This window comes from Gymnoscopelus microlampas, assembly GCF_963454915.1.
Source record: "Gymnoscopelus microlampas genome assembly, chromosome: 3".
NCBI lineage: Eukaryota > Metazoa > Chordata > Actinopteri > Myctophiformes > Myctophidae > Gymnoscopelus > Gymnoscopelus microlampas.
Genome location: NC_139940.1, coordinates 34475041 through 34494877, shown reverse-complemented (window position 1 = coordinate 34494877; position 19837 = coordinate 34475041). Strand labels below are relative to the sequence as shown.

General features: G+C 41.5%; 2 protein-coding genes across 2 annotated transcripts in view; both read left to right on the top strand.

Moving 5' to 3' along the window:
* The first annotated feature begins 1209 nt into the window (after window positions 1-1209).
* LOC311039981 (double-strand-break repair protein rad21 homolog A-like) lies at window positions 1210-12963 on the top strand. The gene is made up of 14 exons (XM_084050026.1): window positions 1210-1316; window positions 2768-2953; window positions 3372-3501; window positions 4150-4249; window positions 4507-4613; window positions 5101-5298; window positions 5753-5878; window positions 7241-7366; window positions 8190-8413; window positions 8887-9040; window positions 9855-10000; window positions 11262-11453; window positions 11564-11644; window positions 11913-12963. The coding sequence occupies exons 2-14, from the start codon at window positions 2810-2812 to the stop codon at window positions 12102-12104; spliced, it is 1920 nt and encodes a 639-aa protein (XP_083906152.1). The 5' UTR covers window positions 1210-1316; window positions 2768-2809; the 3' UTR covers window positions 12105-12963.
* A 677-nt stretch (window positions 12964-13640) lies between these two features.
* The window catches only part of LOC311042768 (eukaryotic translation initiation factor 3 subunit H), a 59469-nt gene continuing 53272 nt past the window's right edge, over window positions 13641-19837 (top strand). Inside the window, exon 1 of the mRNA XM_084053757.1 lies at window positions 13641-13789. Within this exon, the coding sequence (XP_083909883.1) occupies window positions 13685-13789 (105 nt within the window). The 5' untranslated portion in view covers window positions 13641-13684. The remainder of the gene's footprint in view (window positions 13790-19837) is intronic.

Sequence of the window (19837 nt, the reverse complement as noted above, 5' to 3'; positions counted from 1 at the left end):
CAGAGGAAAATATTGTACTTTATACTCCACTACAATTATATGAAAACTTTAGTCACTATAGTTACTTTGAAGATTTAGATTATTATTACAAAAGACATTAACCACTTCAGCCGTATATTTCGGCCATTTGAAAATAGCCGATCTACAAGCTCACAATGCATGGTGATGCCATGCATTGTGAGCTTATAGATCGGCTATTTTCAAAAGATTGTATAAGCATTTTGAACTTGTGAAATGGGGACATTCTGCACAATGACTACTTTTACTTTTGGTACTTTAAGCCCGATACGATACTTTTGTACTTTTACTCAAGTGGATTTTGAATACGGGACTTCCACTTGTTGTAACAGAGTATAATCGAAATCCACACTGCAGTATTGATACTTTTAAGTAAAACATGTGAGTACTTCTTCCATCAGTCACTGGACTTACATAAGAGACTAAAAGAGAGTAATGATTTATTTATTAACGATGAAGATCTGTGCGATGTCGCCCCCTATCTATCTCCGCCTGTAATCCTACACCGGCCCGAGCGTGTGTACACTTCGTTTACACGACGGTGTCGCACGCGTCCGAAAATGGCCGATCTACAAGATCGCAGCTTGTAGATCGGCAGGTTGTAGATGAGCTTGTAGATCGGCCATTTTCGGACGCGCGACACCGCCACCTACGGACGGAGCATAAACCAAGCAGATATGGCTCCTCCTTCCAGCGTTGCCATGTCCGCTTATTATAAGCGACTTTGGGCTTGTTTTTATGTAAAGTTGCTTGTAAATAAATATTGGTAGTTGCGTTTTATGGGGCTTGTTCCTAAAGTGTACTTGCTTATTTAGGCTGGCTTCCAATGTTTATTTAAACCAGTGGTTTTCAAATATTTTCATGAAAATGTTTTGTGCCACAGGGAGCATTTAAATATTGCAAATATGCCACATTTTATTGCATGAGTTTTTGAAAATGGAAATTTTCAAATAGCTTAAGTTTAAATAGGGCTGAAGAGTGGTTAATGTATGTTTTGAAATAATAATTCAAATAGTATTAGGTTTAAAGTTCTCATAGTTGCTTATTTTGGGCTTGTTTTCCTTAACCTCGCATCTTTCCACCTCGGAGGAAAATGTTTTCCTAGACCCCGGTTGCTCGTTTCTCTCGCAAAACCTGGCAACGCGCGTTTTTTGACTGTAAACATCCTGCTGATTTAAAAGGCCTCCAGTGAGCGGGAGGAAGACGACTGGCGCCATCTTGGCAGTTTTAATGAGTACAACAACTGGGGAGAAATAACACAAACCATTCACATTTCACTGGAACGGGGGGTCAAATCAGTGAGTTTATCTGCAGCGATATTATTTTGCGCGCCGTCGTGGCATGGATTTTTTTAAAACGAGGCATAAAATAAAAGCAACGCATGGTTTGGGATTTGTTATTTTTTTCCCTACTCTTCGAGGCCTTCTAACTGCTAGCGGCCATTAGCCACCAATGCTAACGATACAGTAAAGTAGTAGCACAGGTTCTGACGCGCGCCTTGTTCCTGTTAGCGTCGTTTTATGTATTGTTTTATATATAATTATATATTTATTTTAAATGTATAGATTTTCGTGCTCCTTGAAATCCCTTGGGGGGAAAAGTCTTAAAATTTGTCCCGCTTATTATTATTATTATGTGCTAATATCACCCGTCTTCCGCATTTTTTATTATTTAGGAGTTGAGTTTCACACTTGTAGCAACGGGTCCAAGCATCGGATGGCGCCGACTATTTTCTGGGTTTAACCCACAAACGTTCAATACAGGGGTGCCTTTTTCATATTTAAATTAACAAACAAAACGAATATGTGATTATTTAAAAACAGCTTGTGTTGGTGTAATACGCCAGCTGTACTATACGTTTTGTGTGATTTATAGGTTTGGAATGTTTACTTTCACAACTTGGCAGTGTGTGTGTGACTGACTGGCGCTTGTTTTGAAATGATGGCCATTCAATAAGTGTGTGTGTGTGTTGCAGAACAATGCATGTTGGCACACAATGCATGTATAACTTATTATGCATTGCATCATGTGCAATAGAACAGTGGTTCTTTTAAATGTCAAGGTCTCCCCTTAACTATGACCGTATACTAATGGAACCAAAATACCAAATGGACCCGTTAGGGTCCAACGGGTCCATTTGGTTCCATTTGTATACTGTCAGAGTTACAGGAACCATGAGAGTCCCTGGAATCCACTTTGAGAACCACTGCAATAGAAGATGCCGATTGTGCACTTAATATGTTAATATTACTTATTTATGTATTTATAATTATAAATATGGGATTACATTACTAGCTCAAGGTGCTCATACTGCATTTACTCTACTTTGTGAATGCACAGGACCACAATGAAAACTAGCCATTAAGGCTTTTTGTTTTATCCTTTTAGCACCATGGTGTAATCGTACCACTGTACTATTTTCAAACTGTTCAATCAATCAATGTTTTTTTTAGGGAAACATGTGACATGGAGAAGAAGCCTAGTTCAATCTTTCCCCAAAACAATGACGTTTCAGTCACACTTTTCAGCTGATCTCTACCTAAAAACAAACTAAACTCTGCGTTAAATCGGATTCTTCTTGATTTAGAAGGGAGGTAGGAGGGGTGTTTTCCCCATTTGACAAGCGTTATTTATAAGCTAATACACAGTGGTCTTTGAAGGGTGCTCATGGGCAAGAGAATATTTTCCTAATCATAATTGGTTCCGAAGGGTCACCTCGTTGTACTGATAACCTTATTCTATCTTCTAGGTGGGCTTTCCCTATTGTGAGTGAGACAGAGGAGCCGGGGCAATGTTCTACGCCCACTTTGTCCTGAGTAAACGTGGGCCGCTAGCCAAAATTTGGCTGGCGGCCCACTGGGACAAGAAGCTGACCAAGGCCCATGTATTCGAGTGTAACCTGGAGAGCAGTGTGGAGAGCATCATCTGTCCTAAGGTAACTAATGTAGCTCCAGGCTGGAGCTCTCAGGCTTGAGGCATGTGCTGTGTGGGAGCAGTTTGGGTCATTGCCTGGCTCATGACTTGTCATTATGTCACTAACGTAACTCTCGCATCTTTACGATCACTCCTCAATGCATATCTTATACATGACCTAGCCTGTAAGCTAGGGATGGGCGATAAATCAACATCATATCGATATCGTGATATGAGGCTAGATTTGGGGATTTTGGATATCATAATATGATATGGCATAAGTCTTTTCCTGTTTTTCATAAACTCAAATAATTGATATCGTCCCAATAAAATATTACCTTCACAATATCAATATTGAGGTATTTGGTCAAATACATGTTTCCATATCACCCAGCTCTACTAAGCAGTAATTCAATGTTTCTGTTTTCTCCACTCTTCAGGTGAAGATGGCACTGCGAACTTCAGGCCACTTGCTACTGGGAGTGGTGAGGATTTACCACAGGAAGGCCAAGTACCTCCTGGCTGACTGTAATGAGGCCTTCATCAAGATAAAAATGGCCTTCAGACCAGGTAGGGGAATTAACTATTTCACAAGAGTAGAATCAAGCTGAGTCTGTATGCATTCAGCCATAGCAGGCTCATGAATAATCATGCAACAGCAAATAATCATTGCATAATGCATATTGCTCTCACCATCATTGTTGTGAAAGTGGATGAAGATGGTTATACTGGCTTGGAAAATAATTTGTATTTTACTACCACATTCGCATTGTGTTTTTATATGCATCGTTTTATGCCTTTGTGTGAGGAATGTGAACTTTTGCCTTTCGGTGACATGCTGTCCCTTTGTTACAAGCTACATACAAGGAGCTTACTGACCACACACAGTACTAATGAAGCAGACTAAATACCACCAGTCTGCTTTGTTTACATTTTTTCTTGTAAAAGTTAAATGATCGACAGTAAGACATGGCTCATATTCACACAGTGGGCATTTTGCCCTTCCGTTGTATGCAAAAGCAAAATTGCTGCTGTGTGAAGGAGACGCATGCAAGAAGGCATTGGTGAATGTAGCTTTCAGGGTTAACCATGGGTTTGTAAGTGATCCTTGTACAGTGTGGTTCTAATGGATTTCTGGATTCTACAACCTGGTTGCATCATAATCTGTTTCCTGGTTGAGCGTAAGATTGCAGTATCAAAACAATGATTAATTTCCAGGTGTGGTGGATCTACCCGAGGAGAACAGAGAAGCAGCTTACAATGCCATCACCTTACCTGAGGAGTTCCATGACTTTGACCAACCTCTACCTGACCTGGAGTAAGTCTACTAGATCCTCTGTTTTGCAGTTTAGTCTCCTATTTCTGGTTCTCCCCTTAAAAGAAGCATGATTCTCTCATTTCTCTGCATGATTTTGTGACAGTGCTGAAGCACCATTAGAGATGAACATGGTTCTCTGGTGGAAGTTGAATGATTTCCAAAGCTAACAAGCTGGTACAATTCCACTGCTAGTTCACTTAGGTTAACTCATTGCTACTGTCATACAATGTAATACTCCATGTCTGTGCTCCCTGCAGTGACATAGATGTGGCCCAGCAGTTCACTCTGAACCAGAGCAGAGTGGAGGAGATCACCATGCGGGAGGATGTAGGCAACCTCAGTCTCATGCAGGACAATGACTTTGGTAGGACACTAACCCATTAAGACCTGAGGCCTATTCTACAAATGCCTTCTAAATCAGTAGTTCTCACACTTTAAAGGTTTTTCAAAAGTAGCAGATGTACAGCGTGGGACGAAGTGTCACGCTGTGAGCTTGTATATCTAAAAATGAAAAATATCTACAAATCTAAAATGACACGGATGCTTTCCCAGTTTTAATGGGTTAAAGGCAATGCTGACCTCATGCATGAGACAGGCTGAACGGTACAATGATGTGCAGATCATTGTATTTGCACATGTGTAACTTTATGCTTTTACATGAGTAATGTCAAACGAGAAACCTTTGCCACAACACAATCGCCATCCTCAAACAAAGCAGTTAAAAGCTTTTTTTTAACTGCTTTTATTATTGAGTAATGATTATTACTCAATAATAATCATTTCGATTTCATAGTATTGCAGTTAAAAAAAACTCTCCATTTTTAATAATTACAACCTGTTGTATCTTCCAGCTGACTTTGGCATGGATGACCGTGAAATGATGCGTGATGCCACTGCGTTTGAGGAGGACCTCATGCACGGTGCCACAGCCTCTAACCTGCTGCTGGAGGCTGAGCCCGGCCCAGCCCATCTCCCCGACAAGTCCAATCACATGGAGTATGATGATTTTGGGGACAATACCATGGGCAACAGTGACGGTGGAATGCTAGGTGAGTGATTGTGGGGTATAAGCAGAATGCTAAAAATGTCACGGGACTGTAATTGTATTATGAAACCCAGAGTTTGTTTAGTTGCTGAATGCTTTTTCTAAATTGTTTTACTTAAGACCTAGATCTTTCCGTCTGGTACTGTTAAACTGATCAGGTTCATCCTTGATGTATGTGGGAGATGTGCTTTGATTCACTCCCCTCAGGTCATGGAAGTGTGGGAGTCACATTTCTAGTGTAAGTGTGATTGATCTTTGTGGTGGGTGGAATGATGGCTTTCATCGTACCTCAGGGGTCTTTACATGATGGTCCCTTCTTTTTAGCTGAAAATGGCAGATCTATATGCTCACAGCGTGTTGTGCCGAGTATTCGCCTATTATGAGATGAATAGAATGGGTTGTTAAAGTGAAGTTGAAAGGTGCTTGTCTGAATATTTCCTCCCACTATTCTCTCTCAGTGGACAAGCTGCTGAGTAATGAGGACGGAGGTGGTATCTTTGATGACCCTCCAGCCATCACAGAGAGTGTCATGATGCCTCCAGACCACGGAGATGATGAAGACGACTTTGACAACCTCCAGTCCCGTAAGTAAAGCATTTTTCATTTGGACATTTCCCCCCCTCTGGTTATCATACACACTTGTCAACGTGTGCGAACGTGTGCTAGGTTGCTTTATGTTTGACGAACGTGTGCTATGTGAACGTGTGCTATGTTGCTTTATATTTGACTTCACACAACAAAGGCAAATCTGTCAGATGTGTGACTGTAGGACAATTTTGGTGTTTATTCTGTGCATAATATCTTGCAGCAATAATAAAAAGGTAGAGCTAAACTGTGATATATTGGCACCGGGGTGCTGCTGTTCAAAAACAGCACACCTAATAGCATGACCTCAAGTGTATTATTATATTTTCATTGTTAATATTTATGATCATGAAACGAGAAAACAGCCAGCACTCAGTATTAATGTCCTGACATTTCATTAATTTATTAGCCTCAGCCAGGACACACGTTTCGACCTGGTCGGTCTTTCCCAGTGTTGTGTGAAAACAGCAGGAAGTGATGTTAACGTACAACAGTAACAAAATTTGGAAAACCATCTGTTTATATGAAATAGATATTTCTCAACAATTATCTTAGTTATACAACATTGTTCTTGTGAAGCAGTTTGTTAATTAATGCTATTTATTAAGATTATAAAAATCGCTAGTGTCCTTTTGCTGCTGTTCTGGCCAGGCAAAGAGCTCTAAAGAGCGGACAGACAGCCCTGGACTAGCACACACCGCTGGGTGTGGGCTAGTCTCACACGACATTATTTGAAATGGACGGAAACAAACTGCAGTGTGGACATGGCAAATATTTAAGTTTTAAACTAGCAGTTGTAAATACACAGACAATTAAAAACATACGTAAACAATCTATTCCCAGTCTTGTGGGAGCAGCCACTGACTTGCGGTACTCCTTCGTCACGCAGCTGGCTGCTCTGCCGACAGGAGAGCTGACACAGGTGGCGGAGGAGAAATGGAGAATCCGTTGAGGGTCTCTTGCAGCTTGTTTGCGAACATCCTTTTCATTTGATCTGATAAATGGGTCATGTAGTTGCTCACTTATGATTAATTTATTGCAGCTACAGCTGCTAGTTTAAATCCTTGTTTTAAAAATGTGCTACTTCATACAGTCTGTTACTTCACCTCGATAGAATTCGAAACGTTGACACCAGTTGACAGGCTGTCACGCATAACCTGTAACCTCGTCCCGTTGGCTACTGTGTACACCAATCAATATCCAGGACTAGATTAGTTTTCGCAGGCATCACGTAATCGTATAAAGTCTTGACTACAAAGAGCTCCGGGAGACCCTGTAAAATTCCCAACATACCAGAAAGTTGAGAAGAAGATGGATACTTTGCATCTAATAATGTAACTTCTCTTGTTGCATGTGTCCAGCCGGTCCAGAGAGCCCGGACTCGGGTCCAGCTGAGCCCCTGCCTGCTATGGCTGACCAGACCGAACAGACCACCCTGGTTCATAATGAGGAGGAGGCTTTCGCCCTGGAACCCATAGATATCACTGGTGAGACCTGCGTCTGATGTTTGAAGAGGTGGTAATGGGTTGCTTTTATGGACAGAATACTGCTATTAACTTCAATTGGCCATTTCCCATTAGTAATTACTAGGGCTGTGAATCTTCTGCTATCTCATGATTCCGATTCTTGTGGTCACGATTCGATTAAAGATCTCATTTAAAAATGATTCCCAATCAGTTTTAACTAAATCATTTAAATTCACAACAGTCAAATTGTTTTTATCTGTTGTATTGTTCAAACAAAAATGATATAATACCGAGAGGGTTGTTTGTAAAAATGATTGGCTTTGATGGAATCTAGATTAGGTGTAGTTCTATATGATGCAGAAACACAATAATCATAAAAACAGATAATTTCCTTGATGCAAGTAAGTTAGTAACATTAACGAGTGTCAGCTGGACAGTGACATACACGTGCACTGCACACACACACACACCTCAGCTGAGCTGAAGTGACTGGAGTTGGTTTAATTTTGACATGATAATGTTTACTGTGATGTGACTATTCACCAACAAAAAAAAAAGAAATTAGAAATTGTGGTCGTTGATAATAAGAATCGTGTTTTTTTTTTTAATATTTTTTTTTACATGAATCGATTATTTTTCCCAACACCCCTAGTAATTACCAGTATTTTTGGGGTGGCCTGATTTCTGCAAAAGTAGACCGCAGTGCAAAGAACACTATTTGGTTCTAGTCAGTTAATTAATGGTGTTTTGACATGTAGTCACACCTTCCCTCTTCTATCACCCGAGGGAAAAAGGCAAATGGCGCAACTGAATTTATCAATGCTCATGTGTGTAACTCTTCCAGTGAAAGAGACCAAGGCGAAGCGCAAGAGGAAGCTGATTGTGGACAGTGTGAAGGAGCTGGACAGTAAGACCATCAGAGCCCAGCTGTCTGACTACTCTGACATCGTCACCACCCTAGACTTGGCTCCTCCTACCAAGAAGCTGATGATGTGGAAGGAGACTGGAGGAGTCGAGAAGCTTTTCTCTCTCCCTGCACAGCCACTCTGGAACCCTAGGCTGCTCAAAGTGAGAAGAGAGTGTGTGTGTGTGAGAGACGGAGAGAGATATTAGACCACCATACAACCATGTGGGCTTTCATGAGCTTGCAAGCTGGCAGTCAGTCACTTGTCGCCTGAAAATCTATTGCGAATGTGTAATAGAGAAAATGACATCAAAGATCTGTTAGTGCATGCAGGGCGTGAACTGGTTCAGCACAGGAGAAGGGGGAATTACAATTCTCATATTTTTTTTTTTACTGAAGTTCTGTTCTGTCTGGGGGGTTTAAAACGACAGATTTCTTTTAAAAAGAAGTTGAAACTACACAATAGCTTGTTCAGTCTTTCTTGTCATGCCCACGCCCAGCTGTCAAGAATTAAAAAAAACGATTTATTGATGCATAATTCAGCAGGCCGCTCTTCCCCTAAGGGGAATTCATCGCTGAAGTTTTGAGGGTTTCCATTATTAATTTCTTTCAATTCTAATTTCTTAACGTCTGTCAGATGTTCACCCGCTGCCTGACACCTCTGGTGCCAGACGAGATGAGGAAGAGGAGGAAGGGAGGTGAAGCTGACAGTCTGGATGAGTTCCTCAAAGAGCTGGAGAACCCCGACGTGCCCCGCGACGACGTCATGGGTCAGCACAGAGATGTTATCGGTAAGAGTGTGCATGTGGTTGGGGGTGTATGTGTGTGTGTGTGTGTGTGTGTGTGACATTGAGAAAAAGGAAAGAAAATAGAAAGTTACATCTGACTCGGTGTGCATGCAAGAAAGAAAGAAAGAAAGAGACAAACGGATAGGCCCATAGAGGGAAACTACACCCAAACAGCACAGGAAAGCTGTGTCAAGGGAGAGAGACTAGATTAATTGATGCCTCAGCAGTCCCTAGAGAAGGGACTGAGGCATCACCATTAGTAAGAGGTGTGAACACAGTGGCTCCCATTGAGAATGCCTTCCATATCTCCGTTTGAAGATGTTTTTTTTGTCATTCATTGTCATTCTTAATTTGGACTCTTTGCTTGATCCTCGTTCATCTATGTGGCTGCTTGTTAATCCACCTGTTCTTTCATATTTAGAGGTTGATTCTTGTAACAGGACAGATGACAGCCAAGGTTTTGGGTCAAAAGTACGGTTTATTCCCATGCGACCACACACTGCTTGCCATGCCTTGGTGTGATAAAATGGTAAATAGACAAATGGAAACAAATAATACTAGATAAAAGGCAGATATCCACCTTTTCATGACAGTCTGTGTCCCGAAATGTTGATGTGGATGACATTTATCTATAAAGGTATGTAGTCACACCTTGCTCAGAGTCCAGATACTGTAGTTTGACTCAGGCCAGAAGTGACTTCTTAAATCAGCCATCCCTCCCTGTGTTCAGTTAACTCTTCTTCCTATCATTAACAAAATTATCACGGAGAATTTATCAATGTCCTTTCTTTTTCTCCTCTGTTCTTTCTCCACTCAGACCAGACTATCATGGAGGAGCCCAGTATGCTGGGGGCCTCTGCAATGGAGGGTAGTAGGACGACCCTGGATGAGACCGCCATGCCCCCTCCCGCAACCCCCCGTGGCACTAAACGCAAGGCCCTAGAAAAAGAAGCTGCCCTGCCTGTGAGTACAGTATCTCCTGCTTTCATATTATGCTAGGAATCTATGAAGGCATCTTGTAATGAGCTTGTTGGTATAACACAAAAAAACATCCAGCAGTCTTAATCTTCAGCTGAAAAGCCATAATTTGTAATGTATCATTAAGCAGATTTTTATGACGATACAGTTGATGTATTGAATTTAATTTCTGTGTAGCAAAATTATTGTGGCTGTGGGGATTTGAAAGTACACTTAAGATAAATGTTTGTTTTGTTGTTTTTTCTTTTGTTCTCTAATGTGCAATTAGGATATGTCCTTTTTTTTATTCTCCAGCAATGGCAGTCCACTGCTTAGACACTAGTGTATTATGAATCACTTAACACATCGGATGCCAGCGTTTTATTAAAGCAGATTACTTTGAGTGCCAGAGATCTCACCGTTTGTAATGCTGTGCTGTTTATAGCTGTGGAGTGGACTCCACGGCGAGCACCCACAAGTAAACAATGGATGTGTGCACAACGATCGATGGTCCTGGCTAACGCCTGGAACAAAAACATCTCTCACGCGAGTCGCCATTACGGAGTAATCGCCCATCGAAAATGACTCGTTTTCCCCAATGTAAAAAGTTTCGGAGCTGCAGAGGTTTTCATCAAGGAGATGAGACATGTTTTTTGGCACGGTGATCCATCTGTCCCTTCCTTCTCAGAATCACCGTGGGTGATTCCAGAGCTGCGCTAGCCCCCCCCTTGTGGAAAAAAACAAAAAGACTGAAAACACGGTTTTAACCTATGCGCTACTCTCTGATAACACATTTTTTACCGTGTTTGGCACCCGATGTGTTAAGTAATGTAATTTCCCATCTCCTTTGTACATTTAGGGCCCTATTTTCGCCAGTGCCTTACCCATTATCCCTAAACTACTTTGCCATTTTTTACTATTTTTAAAAACATTTTCAAATAGTTCAAATAGCCAATCTACAAGCTCACAATGTGTCGATGTAGATCGGCTAGTTGAACTGTTTGAAAGAAGTTTAGGGATAATGTGTAAGTCACCGGCGAAAATATGGCCCATAGTGTTCGTATTTGTTGATGACATATATCATTGTGTTATGTTGATGAATTGAATACATAGGACCACAATGGAAACAAGTCTCCAGGACTTTTTCGTGCTATCCTTTTAGCCTTAATGTCTACATTTTGGAATAATAAAGTACCAAATCAATCAAAAGTGTAAGAAAAGGAGCAACTGCTTGTCCTAACTGAAATGTCCTCTGCCTCGGTTTCAGATGACTCCCTTGGAGCCGCAGCTGCCAGCTGACAGCTCTGTTCTCTCCCAGAGGATAGACATGCCTCAGGTGGACATGCCTCCAGAGGAGACCACCCTCAACCTCACCCAGCTCGTCCCCGAACTCGACCTGCTGACCGAACCCGAGAAAGGCAAAGACGGAAAGAAGGATGGTGACAGCGACGAGGAGGATGTAAGGAAACATGACTTAAAATGTTAAAGAATATATCTGGGTGTGCTGATCATCTCACAACTTTGTATCTGCCGTCTTGTGCTGAAGAGTGGGTTCTTTGTTGTTCTCAGGACGAGGAGCAGACAGGAGACCAGGACCAGGAGGAGAAGAGATGGAACAAGAGAACCCAACAGATGCTCCATGGTCTCCAGGTACACACACAGCTGTTTTATTTTGCACATTCACTGCTTGAGAGTGAAAGGGATAGCTTATCAGACTATGAATGTCAAATTAGATTTTCATTTTCATAGTGTCATGATGGATTCAAGTCCCATGTATTTCTAGTAAAGAAAAATGCCTGCCTTCAATTGCCCTTACTTTAGATTATATTGCTATGACAACCGACACCCAACCTGCTCCTTTTGAACAAGGTATAGTAGCAGTATTCTAATTTTGCTCCCTGTGCTTGTCTCTCAACAGCGTGTCATGGCTAAGACCGGACAAGACTCAGTCAGCCTACTGGAATTGTGCCGGAACAACAACAGGAAGCAGGCAGCTGCCAAGTTCTACAGTTTCCTGGTCCTCAAGAAGCAGCAAGCCATCGAGGTGGCCCAGACGGAGCCCTACAGTGACATCATCGCCAGAGCCGGACCAAGATTCCACCTTGTTTAGATGCCCGAAGAACAGACAAACATTTGGCTTGCTACAGAAATACTTTTTTTATTACTGAACTTTTTTGGTCTTTATTTTATGTTCTCTTGTCAACCCAATTTTACTTTTGGAGTTAGGGGTGGGAATGATGGAGGGAGGGTTTCAGAAACTGTAAAAAAAAAAAGAAAAGAAGAAAAAAAGGATTTTTGCTGTACTACAACTACTACGACAAATTGTATCATGCAGTATTCATTTGGTTTCTTAAAGATGAAGAAGAATGTCTATCAAGAATATTTATAACTCAACCGGAAGATTATTTTTCTTTTTAAGGTTTCTTTTCCCTCCAGACATCCATTTTATAAGCTTTGCATCCATGCATAGGTTTTGTTTCATCTGTTCTTTTGTAAATTAAAGTTCCACTTTCTGCTTGTTCCAGACATTTACCTAACTTGTGTACCAACCCCACCTTCAAAATAGCCCACATTTTAACCCCTTATTTTCAGAACACTTAGATTCACAGTGTACATCCTGCAGAAAGGTACTGTTGTATGGTCAAAACAACCATGTAAGCTCTCCAACCTGTTCTTGTTGCACTTGTTCATTAGGTTTTCATGATAATCCATAAAGATAAAGGTTCGTCTGTTAAGGTTTGCCTGAAGTTTATCTGGCACTATATAAGTTTCACATGATTCTGGCCACTTATCACAGCGTATCATGTAATTTTTGTACCTCTACCTTATGCTTATTCACCTTTTGCGTTATCTAACTTGGTAATGTACTTGTTACAGTTGATTGAGTTCGTTATCCAACATTTTTAGTCTCCGGGTAACTTGTAGTTGTGATACTTCTGTAAAGATTTGAAATAAAAGTGTTTTAAGTATTTGGTATTTTGGATTTATTCACTGGTCTGGTCCTCAATGGTCTGTCAAGACTGACAAATATTTTATTTTTGAGGTCGAAGTTACTTTTATTTAATTGCACATCTGATTTAGCCTAGTAAACCATCCCGGTCGTGGAACATTTCCATGTGGCTAAAGAAATGAATGTTGTGGGAAATTCAGCAACATGAACATCATGGGAAAATAAGTGCAGAGTTATGTTTTTGTTAATGTAAAGCGTCCTTGGGTTTTTGAAAGGCGCTATATAAATTCAAGTTATATTAAGTTATTATTAGAGTGCAAACTGGCCGACTCCAAAAACGTAATCATCTACCTATATGTGTTTGTATTTAACCACTTGAACCCCAGCATCGGTATTGTGGGGAAAACCTTCGCTGAAAATAGCCGATGACAAGCTCACAATTGTTGAACTGCTATTTTCAGCTAAAGCTTTTCCCACAATAACAAACAGAAAACACGCTAGTAGTGAGCCCTGAGGGACTCCGGTTAGCCATATGGGGTTTAAATGGTTAATGTAATTATTTTAGAACTGCAATAAAAACGAATCACTTGTTCCCATGCTTGTTCCGTCCACTGGGGATGGAACTAGTAGTTCGTGGCTCACGTTCCCACACGGAGCGGAAGCTATAATCGCCGGAAACGTCCGTCGCAGTCTTTCTTCCCTCTTCTCTTCTCGTGTGTGGCGGCATCTAGAACAACAGAATGGCGACCAGAAAAGAGTCTACATCAGGATCAACCCCGAGCCCTGGGGTCTCTGCTGGGGGAACCCTGGACTCTCCGGTCAAGCAGATCCAAATCGAAGGACTGGTTAGTGTGACATTTATCACATTTAATAGTATTAACAGAGATGAGGGAGACAGAGGCTAGGATGCTAATGGTAGCATCATCCATCATGGCGGCGGACACGAAACAACGAGGACCCAGTCTTCAGTGTTTCCAGTAGAGCAGTGTGGTTCAGAAACCTTTTGTGCCAAGGACCCCCAAGATTATATGTATTTGGCCCAGGATCCCCCCATCCAAAAATGTTTTGTGGCAGGGATTTTTCAAAATGAGCAGATCTGTAAGCTCCGAGCTTGTAGATCTGCTATTTTTGAATAGCCTAAGGATAACATATGGTTAAAATGATTGTGACGCTATATTTACACATTTTGCTGGGGACCCCCTGGAACCCCCTCAAGGACCCTTAGGGGTCCCCGGACCCCCACTGAGAACCACTGCATTAGATTAGCCTAGACCATACTGTCTTTATTCTTCATGCTTTATGTTTCACCATCATCTATTTAAAACGTCTTTGTAAGATGACGGTCATACTGACATATGACATACAGACAGTGACTTTCATAATAACTATCTGATAGGCTAGGAATGATTGACTTCCAGCTGTTGCCGAGCAGTGGTGTAAAAAGTACTCTATTTTTTTACAAGTAAAAGTGCAGAAGTATTGGTATCAAAATGTACTTAAAGTACCAAAAGTAGAAAGTGCTCATTATGCAGATTGTCCCATTTCACAAGTTTTCAAATATATAAAAATCTTCTGAAAATAGCCGATCTACAAGCTCACAATGCCATTGTGAGCGTGTAGATTGGTTATTTTCAAATGGCAGAAATGTATGTACTATATAGTGTTTACTGTAATAATAATCAAAATCTACAAAGTAACTAAAAATGTTCAAATAATTACAGTGGAGTAAAAGTACAATATTTGCCTTTGAGATGTACAGAACCGTAACGGGTCTTTACCTGAAATTGACCTCTAAGGGAGGGTCCATTTGTTTCCAATTGTTGTAGACTTTGAGTTTATATGGGGGTCCTTGAACTAAAACGTTTAGAGAACCACTGATGCATACGTTAGGCACTTGGACTCAGGTAGCCAGTTGGGTAAAAAAAATAAAATTTTCAAGCTTGCAGCATGTTGTGATATTATAGATTGGCTAGGCTATTGTTATTTTTTTGTATAGGGCTTAATTGGTTAAGTGACACCTTATTATTTGGAATTACCTGCTTTGTTATCAGTAGATGATATCTAGTTGTTTAATTTCAGGAGTTTGTCACACGTTTCATGCTTAACATCCTGTACTATTTCTCCTTTGAGTCTCATGATTCTCAGGGTTTAATTCATGCTGTAGTGAATCATACTGTGTCCATCCAGGTGGACTTGCTCTTATTTTCTTTCAAGCCAACATTGTGTACATAGTCCAGTGTTTTGACCAAGAGATCTTTGCTCACAGGACGGTGGATAATTTAGGTTGGGTTCTCATACTTTAACATTGAAAATGTGAGAACACAACTGATATTTTGTGTTAAAATAAGTGTTAAATAGCTCATATTCTGATAATCATTCTGGTAATCATTTGATATAGAGAGTGTTTGTTCAGTAACATGGATCTCCCCGTCTCTCCAACTTAAGTAATCAGAAAATATATTTCAGGTGGGAATACCAATTTCATCCAATCAGGAGAGATAACTGATACGGGATAAAACAAAGTGGAAGTGATGAAATATAAAAGAAGCTGACAAAATTGGAATTCGAACACTGTTAAATTGAAGCTGATAAATGGAATCTCTCATGATCTGACTGGATGAAATTGGAGACTCACCTGAAAATGAATTTTCTGTTCTGTTCTAAAGAGATGGAGATACAGGGTGACCACAGTTACTGAACAAACACTGACTATCAGAATATAAATGAAGTAAGTAAAGCCCATAGGTCAGGAGCCCATCTCCTGTGTCTGTAGCGTGAGGCGGTTTGATTTATGTCGCCGGGACGACCCCCAATCTAAACCTTGATGCTGTGAGTGTCAAGCTGTGAGTGTCAAGAAGGGAGGCATTGGGTCCTCATTTTTATAGTCTATTGTTTGACTCGGCCGGGAATTGAACCCTTTAATGTGTGTCCAATCTCAGGGTGGACACTCTAACCTCAGCTCAAGGCCACTGAGCTGGTATTAGAATATAGAGCTGTAACAAAAATCTTTTCGTTTTATCCCAAAAAAGCACCGTCCTATAAAGTTCAAGCTGTTGTGATATTCTGTACTATACTACTGTACATTTATTTTATGATGGCAATTAATCATTTCTTAGATTTAGAAAGGGTGTGCCAAAGCAATGTAAACTAGGCATTGCAAAATGCAAATACCTTGACTTTATATCTGTGGGGCTGACAATCACATTTTATGCCAGTACAGATGTGACAGGTCCTGGCGCCATGGGACTGTCCCACCCCTCAGTCACGATGAATGTGAATGTTTATTTTATTTGAATTAAATTAATAATTATAGCCTTTATAAATATTACACATCTAAAGATGCTTCACCTTCATTCACTTTTGGTGAATGTAGCATTGGCCATAAGGATCTGGTGGCGGTATCCATCGATAATCGGGTGAACCGAAACACCCTCCCGTGGCCAAATCACTGCCCATCTCCTCCTCCTGGTTTCCAGCTTAGCTCCCCTCTCCTGCTCCATAACCAGCACGAGGCTCTTTCTGCTCCTGCAAGCTGCTGTCTTTCTCTCCCTCCCTGTCATCCCGACATCAAAGTGTGTCAGATTGGTTTTCTAGTGATCATAATAATACAGCTGGATATTATTACATATATAATACAGCCGTAAAACACTCAATGCAATTTTGTGGAGGGCTTCATCTCGGCAGCATTCTAATTTCAACTTGTAGCGTGTGATCTCGTGCAACGCCCTACACTCCTGTTATACCAATGAACTGTATTCAATTACTTGTAGTACAGATCCAAACTGAATGCTACACTGGCACCAGCGCAGGAGTTTCATGGGGGCCATGCAGGCCGTGGTCACCGCGTTGCCCCTCAGCCTCCCACAACTAACTTTGTCACACAGGGGGACTGGGCTTTTTCGGCCCGGGCACCGTCGCTCTGGAATGCCCTACCCTTGGATCTTACTTTAGCAGAGTCAGTGTCCTCTTTTAAATCGCCTTTGAAAACACATCTGTATATAAAGTGTTTTTCCTAAGGATTGTTTTATGGACTGACTTTAAATGCTGTTTTTATGTTTTCTTATTTTATTCTTTCTCTTGCTGATGTTTGAGGTTTTTAACATGTATGTAAAGCACTTTGTAACTTAGTTTGGAAAAGCGCTATACACATTTCATTCATTCATTCATTATGCCCTTCAAAACATTATCTACCCCGTCCAATGCCCCGACCGCAACACCAGTGTCTTGTTGAGATTCTGAAATAAAAAGCTATACAGCTGCTCTGTCATTTAGCCTTTGTACCCTCAAAAATGGAATACACCAAAGGCCAAGTGGTCTTGTCCCTCAAACAACAGGCCTGACTGGCACAATAGTCATATTTTCAGTTGTAGAACCTATGCATGACCAACAGAGGGCAAACCTGCGTCACTGTCAGATTGTGACAATCCCTCATTCCAAACACCACAGTTGGACACACAGCAGCTGATTTGCAGCCCAGTGTGTTCCAACACAGTAGCAGGACCTTGCCCTGAGCTGCTGCCTTCCTTTTATCTTGCTCATTAAGGCTGGTCTACAGAGCCTCAGCTCCTAATCTCTAGTTTAAATATTTTGCCTGAATGTTTATTATATTCACAAGATATTTTATTCATTTTCTCAACCTTATCAAACAACATTTTAATAACAATTTAAATTATGCACATTTAAAAGACCCAATTTCTTGTGCCTGTCCTTGTTATGGATTTTAATCTACAAAGTACAAGTTTCTTATCCAGGTATGTAATATGTATGCACTGGAGCACAGTAGTTGCTGTTGTGTTGCGTCATGACAGCTGTTTGAGATGTGGCTGGAGGTTTGCCAGCAAACATCTTGCCACCACCGCTGTGCTCCCGAGTCAGGGTCTCTACGATGGGTCATGGGTGCTGCACAGCGGTGGGGCATGCAGCACTCACTGAAGGTTACACAACTGCCTAAAGGGTTGGAAATGAGGCATTTGTAATCCACACTGAAGCCAAGTCATACACATAACTGGCACTCATCCACATGTGCTAATATTAGGGGGAAAAACATCAATTCTATTTTCATTTTCATTTCACTGACTTTATTTTAAGGTAAAGACTCAGGGAGTGGTTCCCGCTTTGTCTTACTTTCCATGTTTCAGTAATGGAGGGTTAATGCCTTTCTATGTGGTGCCCTGTCCATTAAAATGAAATGCAGGTTAAATGCAGCATCTTCCACACTACAGGGGAATAATTCAGATGGTGCTCCAGAATCCAACCTGACAGAAGTAATTCTGGACTGAAATGCAAAAGAAGGCCACAAAATAATTCCACATTTGTGGCGCACCAGTAGCTGACCGGTTAATGCGTCAGCCACATAAATGGAACAATACCTGGGCGGCGGGGACCATCACCCCCCCCCCACTGTCAGTGTCCACTCCCTTTCCGGTCTCTCTTTCTTTTGTATTTCAGCTTTATTTAGTATAAAATAGCCTAATTTAAAGTAAATTAATAAAAAAATTGCATTTTGGGCTTAAGATTTGTAAACTCAGGGGAACGCGTGGCGAGGTTGTGATGTTATATTCAGAAGCTTACGTTGATTTCAATGTTTATTTTAGTTGTTATTCTTTAGTTGTGTTATTCTCTTTCCAGTCCACTGTCACTTTCCACAGGGACATAACACATCCTAGCAGGTGCTCTAGTCCCCACAGAGTTGTCGCCTACTCTCCTCTCCTCTGTCTTTCAACACCCCCTCCCCTACCTCACCAAAAATGAGGCAGGTTGCCACCTCTTTGACATCTGCATATGAAACAGGAATGCAACCTAGCAAGGTTTACTGTGCCTGCAGATAAAGCGAACACTCTAGCTAGTTTTATCTGTTTGTCCCTTCTTCCTGTCCCTTCAATCCTTCCTTGCGCCGATCCTCATGGATTTACTCCAGTAAAGGAATCGTTCCACTACAATGTCTTTCTCAGTGGAGTAGATTACTGCCAACATGGAGTATAGATTTTTGTCTACACTTTGACGGTGTAAACGAAAACTCATTTTGGCATCGTCGGTCTTGCTGTACTTTCTCATAACTTGTGCCCTTGCCGCCCTGTTGTGGTGGGCATACAAGCCTCCTTGTGGGCGAGAGAAGATTTATGATTAGAATTAAATGCAGCCAGTGGGGGATTTGGTGCTGCAATTGATTTTGCGCAATTCAATTTTAAGCCCGTTGATTTACAATTTGCTGTCCACATATCAATCTCAGGGTTCTCCACATGAGGTGAGCTCTCTAGGCTAGCTGCCTGCTGTTGAGCAAGATCAATAACGGGGTGTGTGTGAAAATGTGTAGAGAAAGTGTGTGTGTGTGTGTGTGTGTGTGTGTGTGTGCGCGTGCGTGTGTGCATGCATGCATGCCTGGATGTACGAACCCGTGGCTCTCACAGGGGCTTTGCTTCCAATTCCTGATGGTATTTACTCGGCATAGGACATCAAGCCCAACAAATCCACTGAAACCTCTCCGCGAATTTTCATTTGCTCCTCCAACTATCCTCCACAAAAGGAGGTTTCAAAGACCAGCAGCCATAAGCAGAGCCCTATATTTATTTCACCTGTTTGTGTGACCTTCCAGCAGTCCGTTTCCTCTTCTTTTTCCCCCCATTTAGCCATCTTTCGTCTTGGTCTCATACAGACCATCAGTATTTAAGTGCAAGATGAACAGATTGCCAGGATCTAGATTGCTAAGAGCATTGTGTACCCTAGCTATCTGACCTCACTGATGGAGGGAGAATGGAAAAGCCATTTGCTGGCAGTGAAGGCAGCCGAGGCGCGAGGGCTTTGAAAAGTGCCCGGCACACCGCTGATCCTGATGACTTTCATCCCGACCCTCCCCCTTCCCTCCGTGTCTGAGCACATCTATCCATCTCTCGCTC

Coding starts and splice junctions, on each gene's coding strand:
- LOC311039981 (XM_084050026.1), top strand. CDS start 2,810: ATGTTCTACGCCCACTTTGTCCTGAGTAAACGTGGGCCGCTAGCCAAA. Junction 9,041..9,854: donor TCAGCACAGAGATGTTATCG/GTAAGAGTGTGC, acceptor TTCTCCACTCAG/ACCAGACTATCATGGAGGAG. Junction 10,001..11,261: donor AAAAAGAAGCTGCCCTGCCT/GTGAGTACAGTA, acceptor CCTCGGTTTCAG/ATGACTCCCTTGGAGCCGCA.